This window comes from Eubalaena glacialis, chromosome 14, assembly GCF_028564815.1.
Source record: "Eubalaena glacialis isolate mEubGla1 chromosome 14, mEubGla1.1.hap2.+ XY, whole genome shotgun sequence".
Classification (NCBI taxonomy): Eukaryota; Metazoa; Chordata; class Mammalia; order Artiodactyla; family Balaenidae; genus Eubalaena; species Eubalaena glacialis.
Genome location: NC_083729.1, coordinates 55,557,522 through 55,579,786, shown reverse-complemented (window position 1 = coordinate 55,579,786; position 22,265 = coordinate 55,557,522). Strand labels below are relative to the sequence as shown.

At 34.2% G+C, this 22,265-nt stretch overlaps 1 protein-coding gene across 4 annotated transcripts in view; it reads right to left on the bottom strand.

Annotated features, from left to right (window-relative positions):
* The window catches only part of AFTPH (aftiphilin), a 63,029-nt gene that overhangs the window by 5,319 nt on the left and 35,445 nt on the right, over positions 1–22,265 (bottom strand). Inside the window, exons 3-9 of one of the 4 annotated variants that reach the window (XM_061211194.1) lie at positions 19,029–19,180; positions 17,090–17,216; positions 16,628–16,684; positions 13,630–13,752; positions 7,942–8,002; positions 6,334–6,417; positions 2,334–2,457 (exon numbers count right to left, since the gene is read on the bottom strand). In XM_061211194.1, coding sequence (XP_061067177.1) covers positions 2,334–2,457; positions 6,334–6,417; positions 7,942–8,002; positions 13,630–13,752; positions 16,628–16,684; positions 17,090–17,216; positions 19,029–19,180 — 728 coding nt within the window. Of the gene's footprint in view, positions 1–2,333; positions 2,458–6,333; positions 6,418–7,941; positions 8,003–13,629; positions 13,753–16,627; positions 16,685–17,089; positions 17,217–19,028; positions 19,181–22,265 lie in introns of those variants that run through there. The other 3 variants (XM_061211195.1, XM_061211197.1, XM_061211196.1) reach the window with 3 other exon arrangements.

The window sequence follows — 22,265 nt, the reverse complement described above, 5'->3', positions numbered from 1 at the left end:
AGCTATTTTAAAACTGAGAACTTGCATTTCTTTAAAATAAGAAGTCACTTGCACAACCTATGTTTAGAAAGTGAAGAGCACATGTACTTTCTCTTACATATGCAAAGGCATTTGGAAGAGTATGGGATGTTGTTTGCTACATGGCAAATTTCCTCTACCTAGACCACTGTTTCTTAACCTTTTCTTACAGTTCTTCAGTGCTTTTTCACTCTATCTTCTGTGTATTGACAAAAGCCAAGATTTTGCTGATGTGTACACTTTAAATTTTATTTTATTCAAAAACAAAAACAAAAAATGAAGCAAAACCGAAAAACAACAAAGATGCTTAAAATTCCTTTGGAATTATGCCACCCCGCCTTTCTTTTCCCTGTACAACTGAGAATCACTCATGGGGGCATTTTACAGTATTACCTTCTAATTATAAGACTTGTGAATATTTGCACTTCTCACCACTTTCAAATAGTTAATTCCTCCAAAGAGAAAACACAAAGTTGACAACTTGTTTTCTTTGCAATTTATTTTGTTTTAAATGTGAAGCTGGACAGGTACCAGAGACTAATTCAATGCAGTTACAACACTGACCCCAGGATACACACTATAGTTTCAGTTCATTCCAGAATAGTTCAAAATAAGAGAAAAAATGAAAATAACTTAAAGTGGTAGGAGTTGGAAGAGTGCCCTAGTGTACAGAATGTTTTAAGGGTGAGTTGAAAAGTTAGGAGAGCAAGCAAGTTAACAATGTGGCTTAGAGCTCCTCCTACTGGCACAAAGAATGAATTCTCACCACCGGGACTTTCAACACTACTACAGTTCACTCAGTGAGACTGCAGAGGGAAAAAGGTGAGGAAACACTAGGACTGTCCTTAGAAAAGGTTGTCCAAAAAGTAGCAGGAGAAAGCCCAAACGATAAAAGCATCAGTTTTTTGTTTGTCTGTTTGTTTTAAAAGTCATTAGCTTTTGGTTAACATATATAGAAAAAATGGATGAGAAATCTGTATAAGGAGAACATTAATTTGAAAATATGATTTATTTGGAAAGAGAAATTAGAAAGCAAGCAAAAAATCCACACTAGCTTCATTTACAAGCAAGTTCACTTAATAGGAGGCTTTAACAGTGCCAGGTAGTGTTACTACAAAGAAATAGGGGTGATAAGAACAAGGGAGAGAATCTGTGGCTAAACAAGAACGTGCAGACTACAAATTCATTCCTGGGAAAAGTTCAGGGTAGCCTTAATTATAAAACAAATAATAATGGATTTTCATGATTATAAATATTAATTGTATTAGTAATAATAAATATCTGTTGAATAGATACTTAAGCACACAACACAGTTTTAAAGGTGATGTGATAATTCAAGCCAAAGTTTTAAGACAGGTAAGCATTTATTATTTGCAAGGAAAACACGGCTTTATTAAATGGATGTTTTTCTACAGAAGAATTGATTTAAAAGATAAATCTGAATTTGACGTGTGAGTGGAATGTATTTAAACAGGGGAAAGAGCTATAATATCTCTGCCTAACTGGGCAAAAACAGGTAAATATTTTCACTTTAAAGTGCTGATGAATCATAGATTTGGTACAGCAGAGTTGGTATGCCAATCAACCAGTATTTGCTCTTGCAGTAGTGATTTCCTGGTTCATAATGATTACCTTCTTATTAGAAACTGCCTTATTCTTATGGCTAACATGTCAAAGCAATGGATTATTCCAGTGCTTAATTGTGTAAAACTAAAGGTTTCCTGAATCCTGCACACAACGCCCACATGACATTCCTGTATCTGAGATAACTGCTTTTCTAAAGGCCCTGCCCCTGAGGGACTCCCAGAAAGCTTGTTAAAAGCAAGGCTTCACGACCCAAATCAGAGGTGCACATCAGCGAAAATTCAGAAAATAAAACAGTGGCCATTCCCTACTCTCTCTTAGCCCAGAGGTGAAAGGATCAGCCTAGGTGACTCTGGGAGTGTGAAACTGGGTTCCCAAAGATGATCATCTCAGTAGTTACGAAAGAAAAGGGGGAGCATTTCTGTAATGGCTTTATGATCTTAATTCTGTTATCAGATTCTGCTCTACAAAGTTGGGTGCAGGGGTAGGGAAGGAGAGAAAACATCTGTCAGCCCTTTCCAGTCTCTCATGAAATAGCTCCGCTCTAGTAAATCCATAATTAAACATAATTTGATACTATTTTCTAGAATTAGGCATCTATTGGTTTTATAAATGTAAAGTGAATTTTAATATAATATATTGAAATACTGCCAATTTATGTGCTTTCCCATCTGGGCTACTTTGTTTAACACAGAATTCAAAATTAGGGTGTAATGAGCACTAGCTTTTACCTGGTAGATGTGCTTGTCTTCTCTACTGTGGACATGAGTCTCGCAAATGCATCAGTCACTTTGAGGCTTGAGGTGGAGATTTCCAGCTTAGAAGTTGTTAACTCATACAACTCTGGATCCACACCTTATAGTATAAAATGATAGTCAGTGATGGCAAGCTGCAATGGGTACTCAGCCACAATCCAAGATGCAAAAGGCAATTACTCTGTAAACATCTGAGTCTTTATAAGCACAACACATCTTTAGAACACTGTAATATTGCATTTATTTTTTAAATTATAAATTCCACTCTTCGGAGTTTTTATAAAGTAGGAAAATACTCTTAAAATTCCACTTTGGTGTAAATATAGCCTTAATTAATCTAACGTTTATGTAGAAGATACCATCAAAATACTTCTTAAAAATTCTATTTGCTATAGAAAACTCCCTAAATTTTGTATTTGTTTGTGATATGAAGGTTATCAATGTTTTATAAATAGAATGCACATGATTTGTTACATAATATGACACTTCAATTTTTAAATTGACTGATTTAACCTCATTTTTTGAACCTCCCTTTTCCCTTACCTCCCTGACCATTTGTCCTCCATTATTTTCGTCCATACCCCCAAATTTGTAAGTTAATATAAAGTCTCAGATACAGTAAATGATTTGGTTTAAATATATTCTGACTATCTGAGGACATGAAATATTACCCAAAGTATCAAACTATTACTAAAGAAAAGTTATATACCACATTGTTCTTTCTTCAGGTAAGAAGTGGGGAGGGTAAAATATTTTCAGAAAAAGTGAATAAAAGCACTACTTTTGAACAAAATGAAAACTGTCTCAAGGGTATACTTCTATTGTCTCATAGCTGAATCTAGTGGCTAACAGTTCAAATATCTTGTTAGAAAAATTCAAAACAAAGCTGAGTTAGAGGATTAGATTTATTGTAAAATCTATTAAAATCCTTCCCATCTGACTTCATTAAAATATACATACATATTTAAAAACTTCCCTTGAACATTAATTTATATCAAATATGATGACTACAAAAAACAAGGAACAATTAAATATTTTCAACTCAAGCTAAGCTTTGGAAAATAAAGATAATCAGATAAAAAATTTTTAATCCTACACTCTGGTTTTAGCAAATTCAGTAGTTTCAGGGTATAATAGAAAAGCAGACTGTAAGTACAAATGTCTTATAGCTTCATCAATTTCTACTCATTATTTCTAAAAAAGCCCTAAGATCTGTAGATAAAATTGTATATACATGTACCGTATCGATATTAACAAACAAGTTTCCTCCTTTAGGATATTTCTAGGTTAAGAAAAAAAATCAGGAACTGCCTTCTATTAACCAACTTTGTAGCTGACTAGCAGATGTAAACACAGATCTCAGATGTTTACAGAAATCATACTAGCAAAAGCGGCTTCCACAGTTACCATGTCCAACAAGGGAGGAAGGCTATAGAAAATGTTTGTTGACTCTCCCAAGTTTTTAGTATTTCATTAAGGTACAGTTTCAAAATATAATTTAAAAGGCCCTCTCTTTGTATTTCTATAATAAGTATTAAGGTTGCAATTAAAATGTAAAAATTTACAGATGCCTGTAAAGGGACCAGATGAACCCAAAGCACCTCCTTCCTCCACTATGAAAGGTTAGATTTCAAGTAACCACAAAATTTAAGTAGATGGTGAATGCACAATGCAGAGTAAACAATTGCATTCTGACTGGCAACAGGAAAGTGCTAGTAAAAATTTAGTTGGGTTTATACAATACTGACAACTTGGCTGTCAAACAGTGACGTGGGAGATTTAAAAAAAAACCCTTCAACCTCCCCCAACTCCCCAAAACCATTATCACCAAAAAAAGTACTATGGCTATATTTTATACTTTTCAAAAACAAGACAACTATTTACTCTACACAAAAACCTGGAGAGTAATTTTTTTAATGGAAGAGTTTTTTTTTTTTTAACAGAACCTTAATGAGGCATAGTTTAGTTACATAAATAAAGCTAGCCAACCAAGTTCTATGCCAACCTCCTAAGTCTCAAACACAAAATAATTAAATAACCGCAAGCTAAGACAAAATGACTTTCCCAGAAACAAGTCAGAAAAAGTGCAAGCAAGTGGTGAAATGGAATACTCAGGAAAGTGTTGACACCTGTAGCTTGATGGTAAGTTTTAACAAAACCCAATAGCAATAAAACAAGCCAAAGCAAATTTATAGTAATCAGGTTTACACAGCAGCTAGAGTATATTAATGAAAATACGGAAGGAAAATATTTAAAAGGTTCCAAAGTAATGAGGACCGCCATTGACCATGCTAATTTCATTTCCATTACAGCTCTAAGCTTCTGAAACTGCTTGCTCTTCTCAAAGCTGTGTATGTATACTGAGCCTGGTTTATCAGGTCATTTCTGTACTTCTTTATACGGTCAGATGATTTGTGCTCTTATGGGTGACTTTTAACTGAGTTTGAAATGTAACCAAAAATTAAATTTAAACCAGACACCCAAAAATAGTGACCTCATTTAAATTATGATACAGTCCATGACAAAACAAAGCTGAGAGCAAATTAAAAATAGGAGCTTGGTAATTCATTCTTGGGATTATAGTAATAAGGAAACTGATACACAAGTTTTTGGGTTTCTTCCCCCCATTAAGTATTAAAAACTAATTAGCTCACCCAGGTCATTCCATAGCTCACATGCATTTAGAAGTAATTTAAATAGTGAAATATCATTTTGAAGTCAAAACCAGACACATTAGTTTTTCATATGCTTGCAAAATCTTGGAAACAATGAAAATGATAACCAGGGGATTAGATTTGCGGAATCCAGTCATTCTACAAAACGGCCTTGGAATGTCCTTATAGCACAATCAGATTTCCATAACCAGCTCTTGGAGAAGGGCATTCTGGGTCCCAGGTTCACCCTTAGCTGATTGTCTTAGTCTCCCCCATTTCCCATCATGGCTCCTAAATTGCTAGAAGTGGGTGGCAGGGTTATCTAGCTGAACAAAACCAGCAGATTCTCAGGAACCAGGCTGGCTGTCTAACTGATCCTAGTGGAGACTGAGAGGGACCCTCCCTATGCATTCTGGGCATTGGCATCTATATAGCACCTCAACAGCCGTCTGGTATCAATGGGCATGATTACCAGATCACAAGTTGGGATGACAGGGAGTCATTAAAATCATATTAAATAAAATGTAAACATAAAAATGCCATTATATTTTAATCGTTTATTCAGTTAGAAAATGACAAAGTACATTAGGCCTTTGGTCAATGAACTGAACTTTGGCCAGGCTGAACATTAATTTAACAGGCACTCCAGTAAGTTTTAATTTCTAGCTTTTCGTATCTCATAGCAATTATTTTCTATTATTACCTTTAACATTTTTTTTTTTCTCCATGGAAAACAGTAAACTTTCTATTCAAGAGCTACATAAAAACAGTAATAATTCTATGTGGGACTATATAACTAAGTGTTAGACTCCAACATTTTGGAACCTAATTGTACATTTAGCAGCACTAATGAACAACTAATTGAATGCTAGAATTTGTAAAAGGTTCTATTATCACGGACACTATAATGTAAAGTCATCTTTGTGTACTAAAATATTCTTATATCTCTAAATTTGTATTTTTTCAAATGGCTTTGTAGAATATGCTTTAAAAAATAAGCATATAAAATATCACATTTTCTATTTACAGGGGGAAAAAAAACCCCTGCCTTTAACTGTGTAAGGACATTAGGGCTGTTTTATATCTAGAAACTACTTTCGGCTCTGAATATCACACTCTGACAAAGCTTTCCTTAAAATACATTTCACATAAGTCATTTGTTATAGTTATACTACTAGAAAATAACAGTAGATAGATGAAAGAAAAGTAGTAGACATTATAGAGAATACAATCTACTTGTTTCCTTGTTTATAGGAAAGTCAAGTGATGTGGTCATGCTTTTAGTAAATAAACTAGAATTATGGTTTTAACACTCTGCTGACCTGGGATTGTGGTGCTGCTGCTAGAGCTACTGTCATCCACGGGCCCAAAGAAATCAAGGTTCAGAAGAGTGGAACCTCCACTAGCTTGAAATTCAGTGACCGTGTTGGTAGGCAGCCACACAGAAGGTAAGCCAAGGGAGGAGGGGTTATGTGTAAAAAGGGGTAAGACACACACTTGAACATGCAGGTTATAATTAGTAGTCATTACATATTTTAAAATCAACATTAAAACAACGTGTACAGTATTAGTTTTTCACTGCTAAGGACATTTCTAAAGTAACAATTTAATTCAATGTACATATTCTCATGTACAATGTAAATAATTTGACACTTAGTAAGGTTTTAGTTAGGAGTTCGGTTCTTTCAATCGAAACTCGAAGCCATACCAGAAAGACCAAGGGGAAAGTATACCCGTTAAAGGGAAACAATACTTTAATCTCAACCCAACATTAAATCACCGTACATACCCAAATAAATCTTTTATGTTAGTAGTGTTGGTTTCTAATTAATGCTTTTTAAAAGTGACAAAGTTGTCAGTTTCAGGACAGGCACCAATACATTAACTTAGCTTAAAATAAAATAACGTAATAAGGAATGTCATAACTGCCCTACCCTGATGTGCAACCTCAAGCTGTACTGTTCCCCTTTAACTCTGAAACAGTAATCAGAAATAGTATACATTTTTAAAGAAGTTGTTTGTTAATAAAAAGCATGATGATTTGACTGAATAAGACACCAGACAACAGCAGAAGGTGCATCCAGGCTTTCCTTCAGCACGGATATTCAATTGGATGCTTTCCAGATATCCTGGGATCCCCCACTCTAAGGCAAAGCTGAGAATAACAGGTGTTTTAGACCATGGCTCAAACAACTTATTAAGTATAAGGAGTAAGAGTAATTATACCTTAGAGTCCAATTAAAACTTGTGATGTCAACACACAGGAAAACTAGCATTTTGTATTATTTAAAAACCCCACCTTATTGGAATAAGTTAATCCTTTTTCAGGATTTTCTTTTAAAGCCATAAGTGAAACCAATTATTTCTGGAACTACCTACTAGTATTTTCAGATAAGTTTTAGAAAAGGATCATGAAAATCATTCGTTTTTCATTTGCACATAAGTGCGCTACAAAATATTATTAAATCTGAAAACTACTTTGAGTCAACAAATATGGATCTATTTGCACATTGTTTTCAGTTAAATAATTGTGCTTTGTGCGTTAAAGCAGCCTCTACACACAAGACTTGGCATCCAAGAAAATTCCATAAACTAAAACTACAGAAAAAAATTTCAAGTAAATTGGTCTTACCTAAAATATCATTTAAACTGCCTAGATATTTGTGAAAAATAAAGAAGCTTGTTTTTGACTTGCGATAAAGAAACTAAAATTTTATCTGGCTACTACTACCTATATATGGACATTAATACTGTTAATAATAGTAACAGCTGGTTTCTTGAGCAATCACTATTCAGAAAGAAAGCCTGAATTTCCAAAGATAAGAAGTTATGTTCAAACAAAAAAGGAAGTCAGCAGAGAGAAGTCTGTCTGAACTTTGTAGCTTTCTTAACTCTAGCTCTGGTGCTAGAGGCTCTACGGAGAGACGTACCATCTAAAGGGTTAGTAAGGCCACTGCTACTCCAGTCAAACTGGACGGGTGGTAGAGACTCCTAGAGTTGAAAACCAAAAAATCAAAATTAATCAGTATAGGTTGTAGCAACATAAAGAATCCTTAAAAATAAAACGAAACACTATTATAGCAAGATCATTAGGCAATAAGATACCTAAAGACAAAATTGGGATAATTTACAATTTCAGAAGGTTATCTACAAATCTTAACACAAACTGAAATTGCAAAATTTATAAACAGTACAGCTTGTTGACATTAAAAATGTTGTATCTGAGAAATGGAATTATCTTTACATTTTCAAACAGAAATTTATGGACTGATCCTATGTCAAGATTTCAATCTATTCTCAAATCATGATTTAAACTACTGGCTTGATTACAATAAAAATATTTAAAAACATCACTGATTTTTTTTCACTAAAGAGTTATCCACTTTATTTTAAATGACTATCCACTTAAAATTTCTTAATAGATGATATAATGCAATAGAGAAGGTACCACTGAAAGTGAGGCAATTTGGGTTATTAAAGACTAAGTTACTAGTTGTATAAACATGTATGGTTAATTTAGTTGGTTTCCTTATATATAAAAATTTTTTTTAAATTAATCATCTTCTTTAATTTAGAAATTACTTACAATCAGTATTAGAGTTTAATTTTTAAAATAATGTACTGAAAAGTATACTCAGAACTCATTTGAGTATCCTAGGTTTTAAAATTCTGTTAACTACCGAACACATAAAGATAAAATGAGCAAATGATACATAGAAGATGGAAGGTAGTACAAAACATTTAAAAATGATCACTGCTTTATTTTAAGAATATTCTTGACAAGAAAAAAAATGGCTTTTTTTCATTTTCTTCTTTTATTTTGAGGGTGGTGTTGGCAACAATTATTGAAATAACCTGTGTTTTATTAGACTCTTACTATCAACATGTTGCCATCTTTTTTTTTTTCTGTATTGCTCACCACCATGCTTTACTGTAAGGTAGGCACTTATTAAAACTTTATAATCGGGACTTCCCTGGTGGTGCAGTGGTTAGGAACCTGCCTGCCAATGCAGGGGACACGGGTTCGAGCCCTGGCCCGGGAGGATCCCACATGCCACAGAGCAACACGCACACCTTAGCAATGAGTAGCCCCTGCTCACCGCAACTAGAGAGAGCCCGCGCACAGCAACAAAGACCCAACGCAGCCAAAAATAAATGAATAAAATATAAAAAAATAAACTAAAAAAAAAAAACTTTATAATCATTTTTTCTGTGTAGACAAAGACATTGTTCCCTGTAGGAAGGGAACATGAATCAGCTATTTTTGAAAGTCCAATCCCATGACATTATAATACAATTGCTTTGATAACCAATTATAGGAATGTTACTATAAGCACTTAGTCTCCCCCATATAAGTCGGGCCTGGAGGTGGAGGGGCTAGGTATAAACAAAATAAAACACTAACATTAGTGGTTGCCAGGGGTGAGAGAGAGTTGTGGGAGCTGGAGTGGGGTGGGGCGGGGGCTTGGCTGTGGCAATGGAAGAAATGCTGTATGCTGACTGTGGAGGTGGTCACATGGAAAGATGACATAGAACTACACACACATATTGCACAAATGTCAGATTCTTGGTTTTGATCTTGTACTATGATTATGTAAGATGTAATCATGGGGGAAACTGGTGAAGACACAAGGCACCTCTTCTATACTACCTTTGGAACTTCCTGTGAATCTATAATTATTTCAAATAAAATTTTAAAAAATCCTGGTGAAAATCTAGTTTATAACCTACCTGCAAGACCGATAAATAACATTTAGAAAAGATCTTCTTTAGCTGACCTCAAAAACAAACAAAAAGCTCTAGGCATTCCAACAGATTCAACTTATATTATTCTACTTCTAGATCAGAAACACCTTTAGAACTATTCAACACTGACTGGATGGACCAAACCCAGATTTACATAATAACAAAGCTTCTGGGTAAATGGAGCAAAGGTCTTTCATTAACATGTTTTACCTAAATGATGTCAAGTAGCTGGATGTTTTGAAATATTTCAGTGATTTTCTGGAATTTTAGCTTCTCACAGAGGCGTATGGCCTTTTGAAGACACAGCCAATATTGTAATAATGAGGTGCTAAATCATGAATCAAAATTCAGTGGAAAAGAGATAGATGAAAAACAGATACCTAAATAATTATAGGCTAACTAACGGCACAGACAAGTAGGCAACTTAAAGAGAAAGCACTGGAATGAAACATTTTCAAACAACTTTAAGTAATGTGGCATGAATGATTACTGCAGAGACAAAAGAAAGGAGACAAGGTCATAATAAAAAGAGGGGGAAAGAAAAGACTAGAGACAGGAGACTCTGGTTCTAGTCCTAGCTATAGCACTGATGTGTGCTTTTGGCTAAATCACTTAGTCTTTCCAAATATGTTTTCTAAGTGTAAAAAGAGAGTACAGTGCTAGATAGTCATTTTTTCTTTCTTCTAACTCTAAAATTCTGATTCACAACTGAAATAGCAACATAAAGTAGCCTAAGAAAAGAAGTTTGCTAGTGGTGACTAGTTGGATAACTGCTAGCCAGAGAGCTGACTTTACTCAGCAGTGAATAAAGTATGGTTAAAGTACTGATCTTAGAGGGGAATCAATAATGGCACCGTGAATGGTGTGACCTTGAAATTCAGTGGATAAAGATGCAAACAACAACAAGAAAAAGTATCACTACTGCTTTTTACCTATAAACTGTTTTTTCAGGTAAAAGCATCTTTTAAAAAAACATTAACAGTTGTTAGCAAAATATTAAATTCCTAAACAAGAGATGCAATGGCTATAAGACTGATGAGTACAAACTGATGCGGAAGATAAAAATTCAATGGGTACCAAACTGAAATAGAAAAGACAGACCAAAAAGAATGCAGTCATAATGAGAATTATACAACTATGCTAAGTTTGAAAGTCACTGTTCAATGATGCCAAAACATAAGAGGAAGGTCTGCTATATGTTTTGGGCGGGGTAAATTTAGGTATTGAACAGGTCTTTCCTGACACATTTTGCTAAGCTTCTAGCACTAATGGCTATGGCTGTTTCATCTGAAAATTATCACTAGGAGAAAGACTGCATGGCCAAAATGTTAAGTGAAAAATATATACATGTTTATATAATGTATATATAATATATACATTGCATGCCAAAGAATAGTGGTAAGAAACATCACTTTATATAGAGAATCTTTACAATGCATTTCAGATGTTTGTTAAGTATCTTAACCTGAATCAGAAGTATGGAGCCAAGCAAAGGTCATGCAATCTAGTGATGGAGGTTAGGCATCTCAGCACAAAATTCTGATATGCATGCTGAAATCTTCAATTTGAATGTTAGAATGCAGACCTACACAGGCTCAAGTCAATTCAGAAATAAGTTTGAATTTCCACTGGGAAATATTGTTTTCACTGGTTTCCCAAAAGCCTAAAAGCTAAAGCCAGTGAGGATCACAAACTACCATAAAAAAGTACAGAATAAACTTGTTAGTTCATTATTTATATGTGTATTTTTTAAAAAGAGAAATGTGTGCATGAAACAGAATAAAAGGACGTATTTGCTTAAAAAGAGCTTTTAAAAAATATAAGTAGCAAGAGACCAAGTTCCATCTTCCAGCAAAAATGTTAGATATGCTTAAATGTTGCTGAAAATTCCTACACTTGCCTATAAATAGGGAGAGAGTCCCTTGATTACAAGTACATAGGGGTGTATATGTATGCATAGAGGTGGCAGCAGCTGAATACATATGGAGCTGCAACTAACCTCCATTAAATTAACACACATTAATTTCTATTAAAAATCTTCCGTTAAATTAACACACATGCTTTTTATTAGGTTATCTAGACTTCTAATCAAGTCTATAATTAAATTATATAAGAAAGATGATAAGTATGAGGTATGACTAGGCAAAAATGACAGGTGACAGCTAACTCTGATAAAATAAGCAATAACTTATGGGGCTGTAACACGTGGAAGTGGTTGGATAGAGGAGAAGAGGAGAAGGAGGCAAGTAAAAGTAGCAACAAGTGGCCTCAAGTAAGAACAGCTCCATTTCCAGAAAACATACCAGGCAGTTACTCAAATTACTTTCCTAATACCTAGCATTGTAGGAATAAGAATGTTGACTGAGGCAGAAGTGAGAATGTGCCGTGGGAGAAGTAATTTTGGAACCTGCATAGACATGGCAGGCCTGGGAGAGCAGTTGATAGCCAGAGGGCAATATAAGGCCAATGAAAAGAAGAGAGATAAGGACAGATTCAACCTACTGAGACATTTTGCCCAAGGCACCTTGCCTGTTGCCCAACCATCAATAAGGCCAGGCATTTTACGCATTAGGTCCCCTTGCCCACTAATTCAGTGCCAGTAATAAACTGGCTTCAGAGGGATGTTTAAGCTAAGCCCAAGTATAAACCACAGTGGTACATAGCAGTAATATTAGATGTTTCTTGAAACACACCTGAAAAAGTAGGACCTTGCTTTACAAAATTATTTTCCAAAGTATGTTCTTCAGAAAAGGGTCCTGTGGCCAAGTAAATTTGAGAAATGAAGTAAAATTAAATAGGGTTATTCATTGCAAGATTCTTCAGAGTCCTTAATGTGTGGGTTGTGAATCTCCAAGGGCGGTTGTAGGGTATGATATGAAATATTTCCCAAACTTACTTCACTATGGAACCCTTCTTTAGTGGAGCATTTCTGGGGATTAGTGTTCAATGGAACACACATTTTGGAAAAGGCTGTCCAAACATACATTACTGTGTTAGACATAATCAAAGATGATATTTAAGGTTAAGAAATGACAAACACAGCAAGAATATGTTTTAGAAATGGTAATGTTCATTAAGAATACTAATATTTTAAAAAGCAATGTTTAACCAGCACTGAGTCAGTTTCTAATTCGATGTCAAAAAAGTAAGCAAACCAAAGTGGCTATGTTCTCCCAGATAAAAAGTGAGAGGGAAGGCTGTGATATTAAACATATTAGACTGAAATACGATTTGTGCTTAAATGTCCCAAGGAGGTAAAGGATAAGAAAGGTAAGAGAGCTTTCTTTTTTTCCTAATCCATAGAATGTTTTGTTAAAGGCTACATCATTTTTAACTTAACAGCTTTATTCAAACTCTCAAAACAAGTTTTTGATGTAATAAACACACCTAAATTTTATTACTTTATAAAATTTTTGCAGGCTTCAGGAAAAACACACTACAGCAGACTTGAAGAGCTGGTATAAATGCAGTGTTTTCCATTTTTTTGAAATCTAGCACTTACCAGATTTGTGTGTCAGTAATAATGATCATATAATGTTCAAGCTGTAAGGGATTTTTAGAGATGCTTGCTTCAAAGTCCTCATTTTATAGGTAAGAAGACTAAGTCCTGGATAGGTTTAAAGGACTTACCCATAACCAGCCAGTTCTCAAATTGCCTTTTCTATTTTTTAAAATTAAAGAGAATTTGCTCATTGTATTTCAAGGGATGTTAATAAGTAACTGAAATCACATCCATCATGAAACTAAATTTTAAAAATATTTTTAAAGTTATATATTAAGGGAAAGTTATATATTAAGGGAAACAACAATGTGTGTGGACATACATGTATATACATGCATAAAAATATCTATATACATCCAGATATTTTTACCTGGAATTGGTCAGATGTACATGTGTTCATTTCTGGTGACATAGTGGTTGTCTGACCGATGGAAGCGATTTTCTCTGCAGCAGATAGTGGTTTCAACGGTTCCTTGGTGGGCTCTAACATACCCTGAAAAAGGCATATTAGCCATTAATGGGGGGGAAGGATCAGCCCACAAACTTTACAAGAAAGTTAATCTAGCAGAAAGCAGAAAGAAAACAGGTCATCTGGAAAGAACTGAAGACAAAAAGGAACTAGTCCTAAATTTTGCTTAGTGAAAATCTTATAGCACTAAAATGGGAAATGTTTCATAATAATACCTTTGGAATCCAAACTTTTTGAACCAAGACGTTGTAATTGAACTGGATTTGTTGTAAAGTGCCTGGTTATCACTGTCACACAAAAGCATAAGCACATGGGATGGTGGGGGTGGGGAAGAGGCAAGCAGAACAGTATATTACATCCATGCCCTAAGAATCCAACATTATTCTGATGTTTCAGATCTGAAACTGCAGGAAAGGGCACTCTTCATACACATTACACCATGGTGGTACTTGGAGAGGTGAGAGCTGATTCTAAAACACACCATATAATGTGATGACGTCTACATGCTTCAATGTGAATTTAGTGTTTGATCCTTGTTCCACTATAGATGGGAACCTTAGTTCTTGGTTCTTTGGACTGGCAAAGCAGAGACAGTCATTTCAGAGGGGAAAACATCTTACATATTCCACTATGAATCTAACACACTTTTTGAGTAAGAGAGAAAAACATTCAAGATGGATGTAGAAACAAAGAAGAAGAAAAAAATCAGCATTTTGCATTAATGTTCTACCAAACACTAAAAATAATGGGTAATAATCCAGGTTACTGGCATGAAAAAAGGCCCAAGCTTTTACAAATTTTAAAATAATACTTGATAAGCTCTTGAATAGTTATCAACCAAATAAAAGTCTCCCTTTACTACTGGGGAAAAAACCCCAAAGCTGCTAAGTCAGGAATCTTATAGTTAGAATCTATACATTTCTAAAACCAAGTTTTCAGGAGAATCTCCCTACCCTCATAAAATCAAGCATAAGCTAAATAAGCAATTTACAGATTTAGTTCTTAACAGTGCATGTGAAAGGCTTTAATCTAGCAGCTTGAAAAATGAAAATAAATTCATGGTCTAATTCAATACCATACACATTATACAGGCTTTCTAGTGTGCCCTTCTACAAAGGCTCCATGCATTTGGCAAACAATTACTAGTCTTAGCCAACTTTTCTAATGTGAACTCTCCCTTAAGTCAGTGGTTCTCAAAGTGGTCCCCATCAGTCGCTTCTCTATCACCTGGGAACTTGTCAAATGCGCAAATTTTTGAGCCCTACCCCAGACCTACCGAATAAGAAACTATGGGGGTGGTGCTCAGCATTCTGTGTTTTAACAAGTCTTCCAAGCAATTCCAATGCACATTAAAGTCTCAGAGCCAGTGACTTAAATGACAATTTCAGGTACTATTCCTCCAGATGAGATCAAAAGATACTTAACATCACATGTGTGTAAAGCACCATGGGAAAAATTCAGGTATCATTAAAATTTGAAACCAGATATGAAAAAGAATAAGTTTCTAAATATAAGGCATCACAAAGATGGAGGAGGAGATGATACATTCACTAAACCAACTTTGGTATTAAAAGCTTACAAAAATGGTAAAATTACATTACTAATAAAAGGTTGTAATTAAGATAGGAAAAAAAGCATAGACATTAGTCTCTAATTCCACATAAAACTTAAAGAATTGGCTAATGTGCTGACCCTAACACAGAGCATTAAGTAGGTTACTGTCGCCAACATGCTGAATGAAAAGTGCCCACAAATTAAATTTCCTACTTCCTATTCAGAATGTGACAATAACATCACCAACAATCTCTAGAATGCTACTCCCTGAGGAAAGAGATCCACATAACCAGAAAGTTAAAGAAACGTTCTGGATTACATTTACCTACAACATAAAAGAGAGTAGGGATGATCAAGGTGTTTTGAAAATACAAGATAACCATTCACAAAGGAGCAGAAACTGATTTTTTAAAAAAAGGTCAAGCACAGAAGTTTTTGTGCAATTCCACAAAACAAAACAAAGCAAACATTTCAATTTAATAACAATAATTAGAGCTTATTCAGGGAAAAGTTTGCAGATTAAAAAAAGGTCAAGTTCCACAGCAAATTCATTTTCACATGCACATAAAGGGTTTTTAAACTTAGACTCCATACCAAGGGTTCCTCAGTTATTTTTTTCTCTATCTTAAACACAGTATTTTTTTCTTATTTTCAAGTTATTGGTGAAAGAATTTAAAAATATTTTTAGTTTGATAGGCCATTTTTATGCACCAATAACTCAAAGACACGCCAAAAACCACAAACAAGTCAAACTTTAAAATGTGACTGAGTCTTGATAAGGTACAGAATGAAAATTCCTCAGTTTTCCTGGACTACCTGGCATATCTGAAAAAACAAAATTCAACACGTTTAAAACATTAATGGAAAAACTAAATACCAATTATGGTTCCTGACTCATTTTCATTTGTTATAATTTGATATTTCCAAGCTTTGATATACATCCATGGCTTCAATACTGCATTATTTTAAAAAAATCGCAAATGCATTAAAACAAGTGATAGCTAAGGCTTCAGATACTTCAGCTTCTTCTTTTTAAAAGCAAATTAAAAGAGAGAGACTTCCAAAGGTGCATTTTACAAAAAGTTATGAGCACTAATATTACTAAGATAAAAAATAATTTTCAATCTAAAACAAAAGTGTCTATAATTAATAGAATACAGAAAAATATCCTCAGATCAAGACTTGAAAGGATTTATGAGATCGAAAAAGGATACTGTATTTATTCTCTTAACGGCCCCACAGTAAATGCCCCTTAAAATACACTTTCCATGTCGTGCTATGTAAGATGATTTTACAGAATAAATGCAGCAATGATAAACACATGCAAAGACATCTTTGTACTTACCAATCCTGCTGCATACATGGGCACTATAACAGGTTGCTTCTTATTGCCCGTGAAGAGCTATATACGTACGTTAGAGAGAAAGAACATATACTTAGAGAATGATCTGTCACAGAATGAAAGTTTCCAAAATATGCTTGTAATGCTTTATTACATACATCGTGAATGATAAATTGAAGAAATTGTTAAATTGCCCTTATGGGGTTATATTTTTGATCTCCTAGCCCAATTCCTTCATTTTATAGTTAAGGAAAAACACTAAAACAACTTTTCCTAAAACTAAGAAATATTGCAGAAAAATCTAGATAGATTTATGCTTAAAAGTTGGCATATTCAAAAATACATAAACATGTTAAACCAACTAATGTTTATTTTTCTGAGGAACTAGTTTCAACAGAAGTGTGACAGAATTTAAAAACATTCATAGGTTGATTAAAGGATTTTCCAAGGTACTAATAAACTCACAATGTTTCGGGTGTCTATTCCCAAGGAGCACAAGAGCTTCTTGTTGCTATGGGAGCCGCCCCACTGATATCTCAAGCCATGTGCATCATGGATGTCCTGTAGCTCAGCCCACACATCCAGCAGTTCCCTGCAAAGGTCACGATGAAGCCACCAACAATGGGTTACTCAATAGCTTTCACCATGAATTCTACTTTTAATGTGACTGTGAAATATACATTTCAATTAATCTTGTGTCTAACATGAGTATATAACTACTATCTGAATGAAATCAACAGCCAACACTTAGTCATTAGAAAAGTAACTAAGTTCAACTCATTTGAAACAATCAAGCAAAAATTGGGCCAGTATGTTATTCTTTTTAAATTGTAAGGCAAAAATATTTAAAAGGAGGAAAGATACCACCCAGCATCCCACCATCTTTCTGGAGCTATTTAATATGTTTTCTCCTTGAGTCTTGACCCACAAATACACAGTTGCAATTACAGCATATTTAAAATTCTGTATTCTTTTTTCAGATTTTAAGCATTTCCTTATGTGCATATGTATCTTTTTCAGTGGTTGTGTAATGTTCTATTAGACAGATGCATCATCATTTATTTAGCCACAATCCTACAGTTTTAATTAAGTTGTTCTTACTATTTGGCTCCTATTGCTAGTAGTGCAAGAATATCTTCCTGTATTTTATGGTGTGTGTTACTGCAGAATTGTGTTATTTCCTTAGAATGAATCTCTTGGGTCTAAGAGTATGAACTATCTGTACAGCTAGCATATTTTTAAAAAATATCTACAGTTTAAAGATGGCAAAACATCAACCTTTCTGTCCCCTTCTGTTCTCAGAAATCACCCCAAAACAAAAGTCAAGAAGCAAAAATAATATTCATCTTCAATGAAATTAAGAAATACTGCCTCCAGAGGTGGGGAGTAATGAAATGTAACAGAAGTACCCAGGAATAAGAATAACTTTGAAATTAAAATTAGCAAGTCAATCTAGACCCTCTAACATCTAATAATTAATAGGAGTTCCAGAAAGAAAACAGAGGCAATGGAGGGAAGGTAATTGTCATTATAAGAGAATTGCTCAATACTGAAGAACAGAAGCTTCCAGATTGAAAGGTTCCTACCTAGTACTCAGTCCAATGAATGAAAAAGATTCATATCGAGATACTTCATTGTGAAATTTCAGAACACCAGCAACAAAAGACCCTAAATTATAAATTTGATGTAGGGGTAGAATAAAGTAAAATTTTACCTCCTGTGTACCTTTTTCTCTCAGGAGGCTATTAGAGGATGTGCTCCACCAAAATGGGATTTAAGTGAAGGCAAGTCCCAAGACAACATGTGTTTAGGGGGCCTAGACTGATCCATTCCAGATTGGAAGGAACTGGAAGATGGAGGACTCCAGGTAAAAAATGGAATGGTCAGCTTGATAGGTTTTATCACAAGTAAAATTATATTAACAGGCTGTTGGAGGGTAGGGAAAGACTCAGTAAATGAAAAAGAGAGGCAATTATTAAATCCAGGAAAAAGGTATACTATAAAGAAAATAGTGGCTTAGCTGTGAACACTATATATATGATCATAATAATGAAAATACCAAATAACAATTTAACCAAAAACTATGATATAAGTATACTGGGAAGATGAAGAGAAGAGAATAGCAGATGTAAGATCTAAATTTTCATCTATCATACTAGGAAATCAAAAAATAATATATAAAATTGATTAGACTATCGATTTAGAATTTTTTTTTAAAAAGCTCAAAAATGGACAAGTAGAGAGTCTTTTAAATCATATCTTTTAGCACAATATAATTTTTTAAACTTAAACACAGTAATGTTTTAGAACCTTAATGGTTTAAGATAACCTTAGATAACCTTATAAATTAGAACAGTTGAAACTAACAAATATACATGCTATCTGAAAAGTGTCTACTACTTACCCACTTGCAGCTAAGGCCTCTCTTCTTTTTATTGGCAAGGTGCTTGTTTCCAGCAAGTGCTTCAGGGAGGTAACTTCTTCTTCAGTATCAGGGACAAATATGGAAGGAAAACATGCTTCGAAAATTCGCTCCAGGCGGTTTAGTAAAGCTGTCTGCATCAAGACACCCCCCAAAAGTTTATTTTCATTTTTGTAATTTTAATAATGTCATAGCTTTATCATTAATACACACACACACCCCCATACACCAATACCCTGTCCGCTACTAGGGGGTGGGGGAACTACCAGTCAGATACAGGAAACACTAAGTGAAAGAAGCATAACTACTCATAGAACAGCTTTAAATAATTGTGTAATGACAAATAAATTTCGTTACACACCAAGCATCATGCCTGGCACTTTACAAACATTATCTTACTTAATCTATTACAAAATTCTACAAAGAAGAAATTACTACCCCATTGTACAGTGAGAAAGCAATCTCAAAGTTTGAATAATCTGCAAGCAAAAACAAAACCAAAAAAACCAGACAGTATTCATAATCTTTCCATAACACTGGGGTGTTTCTTACTACCACTCACATACTCTATAGAACAATAAGATTGGTGCTTGCAAAAAGTATTATCCTATTATAGTTGAACAGAACCTGGATATGAACACGTGAATTCTGAAAACCTTTTTTTACAATTTTTAAAAAATTTTATTGAAGTATAGTTGATTTACAATGTTTTGTTAATTTCTTCTGTACAGCAAAGTGACTCAGTTATACATACATATATATTCTTTTTCATATTCTTTTCCATTATGGTTTGTCACAGAATATTGAATATAGTTCCCTGTGATATATAGAATGACCTTGTTGTGAAAACCTTTTAGAAATATCTGCTAATAGAAGAAACCAAAGTAGGAAAGAATGTCTCAATTTTTACTAAGAAATTCAATGGCTCATTTATCATTTTGATGATCTGTGCTATCTTTTAGAAATTCCATTTCTCTACTCTTCTATGGTGTGCATATTTGTATTTCTGAATAGTACACTACCTTTCCTCCAAGCAAAGCCTGCATATTCCCTAGAGTATTTTCTCTGAGAACACTGGCATTTTTGGAGTATTTTTATTAATTAAAACTTGTTGGATTTAGATTAACTTAGATTTTGGGGGTACTAGTAGGTTTAGTCTACATGAGTAACCTACAATAACATTTATTCCCACTTTCCTAACTTTATTTCAGATACATGTAAAATATTTTCAACTCAGCTCACCTTACTACTTAAACATCAACTAGGAATACAAACTTTTAAGTCAAAACTTGTTGGAAGAGTAAGTGTACTACTGAAATGACATCCTGTGTACAAGAAAATGCCACGTGGTGGTACTTCCTGCCAAGTAACAAAACAGGTTATGCTTGATTTCTGTTGTTTAGTATAGTCAGCAAACAGGAAAATTAAAAACAAAAGGAAAAATTTTCACATACATATTTTCCAAAACAAAATCTCTTTTGGAAGCAGTATCAGAGCAAAAAACTTAACGCTGCATAATTGGTCTCAGGGTACTCTTCTGCTATCTCTACAAAAGTTTAACACCTTCATTATATTCATGTATGTGATATGGGAAAAGGTTCTCAGTATCAATTATGAAACCTACAGTAAAGAGTAGACTCAAGATCCCAAGGCTTGTGAAACTTGAGTGCATCAAGGGGACCCATACTTAACTCACTTCAACAGAGGGAATGGACAGACATTACTTTTAAAGGGATCAGATAACCGTCTAATTGGAAACATAATAAGCATTGGCTCCTCTTGGGCAAGGAGGGTAAGCAAAAACTCACATATGACCAAATTTTATTTCTCTGTAAATTAAAACAGAATCTTTCTTGTATCCTCTTTGTTATCCTTTTAACGGGATAGAAAAAACATTTATCTAAGGATGAAAGAAAGGACCTCAAAACATATTCAATGATTTGGATCAATCATTACACATAACTACCAGGTCTTAGGTATACCAGTGAGCAAATTCTCAAATTAGTGGAATGTACTTGAGGAAACAGAACATTATTTTAACCCAATCACGTTTAAATTTTGTTTTAAACTTCTTCCCAACCTTTTCTCATAAAGAATAAAATTACATGGAAATTTTAAAAGAAAGTTCCATATGTCTTTAGGATTAGATATTAGACTCAATTGCTTCAAATCTTTTGTTGAATGAGGTAGAGCAGGAGTTGACAGATTTTTCTCTATAGGGCTAGATAGTGAATATTTTTCGTGTTGCAGGCCATCCATAAACAAATAAGTGTGGGTGTGTTCCGATGAAACTTGATTTACTAAAACAGGCGGCAGGACAGATTTGTCTGCTAAGCCATAGTTTGCCGACCCTGGAGGTAGAGCCATAAATAAATTTTTTAAATAAAGATTCAAACAACCAGAATCCACTAACTGACCAGCACCACTCACCACAAGGAGGAACTCCTCAACAATTCAACAAGAAAGCAGCTAATAGAATTAACAAAGATTTTGATTAAAATTAAATTTCCTAACATTTTACTTTTTAAAGTATATTAATTTCCAACTATCTACAAGACCAGTTTGATGCTAAAAGGGCTACTATCTTGTTCATGGTAATAAATAATGCCAAATTTCATTTACTACTAGTTAATTCCAGTAAGTAAATAGCTGATGTAATTATAACACTTCAATAGAGGACTGTGGACCCAAGGGGCTGAGACTCAGTTTCAGGATTTATAAACTGGAGCTCTCAGGGCCTACCTTACAAGGTGAATAATAAATTAGAGGAGTAAATGCTTGACACCCAGTGTGTGCTCAAGAAGTGGTAGCTTTTATCACTACTGTTGTTATTATACAGATGATACATACAGACACAGTGGCCTGCCAAGGAATAAATGTCAAAACCAGGTTCAAATCTCACTAAGGCTATTTCTCCACCACTATTTAGCATTCTAAATCATTATGAAAATACCTGTCTCAATTTATATCAATTTCTACCATATTATATCAAGAAATAAAATAATCCAAATATTTTGCATCCTCCCCAAGATCCTCCTATCAAGTTGGGAAAAAGGTACCTAATTAAAAAATATCTGTTGTTAAGAGCTGCTTATATAATGAGAACCTGTTACTGCTACTCCTTGGGGATTTTAAATTTTGAAAATTCGTGAACATTTTGGTTGATTGTTGGCATTTGTGACTTAAATATTGATCACATTCTGAAAATCAAAGAGTGTA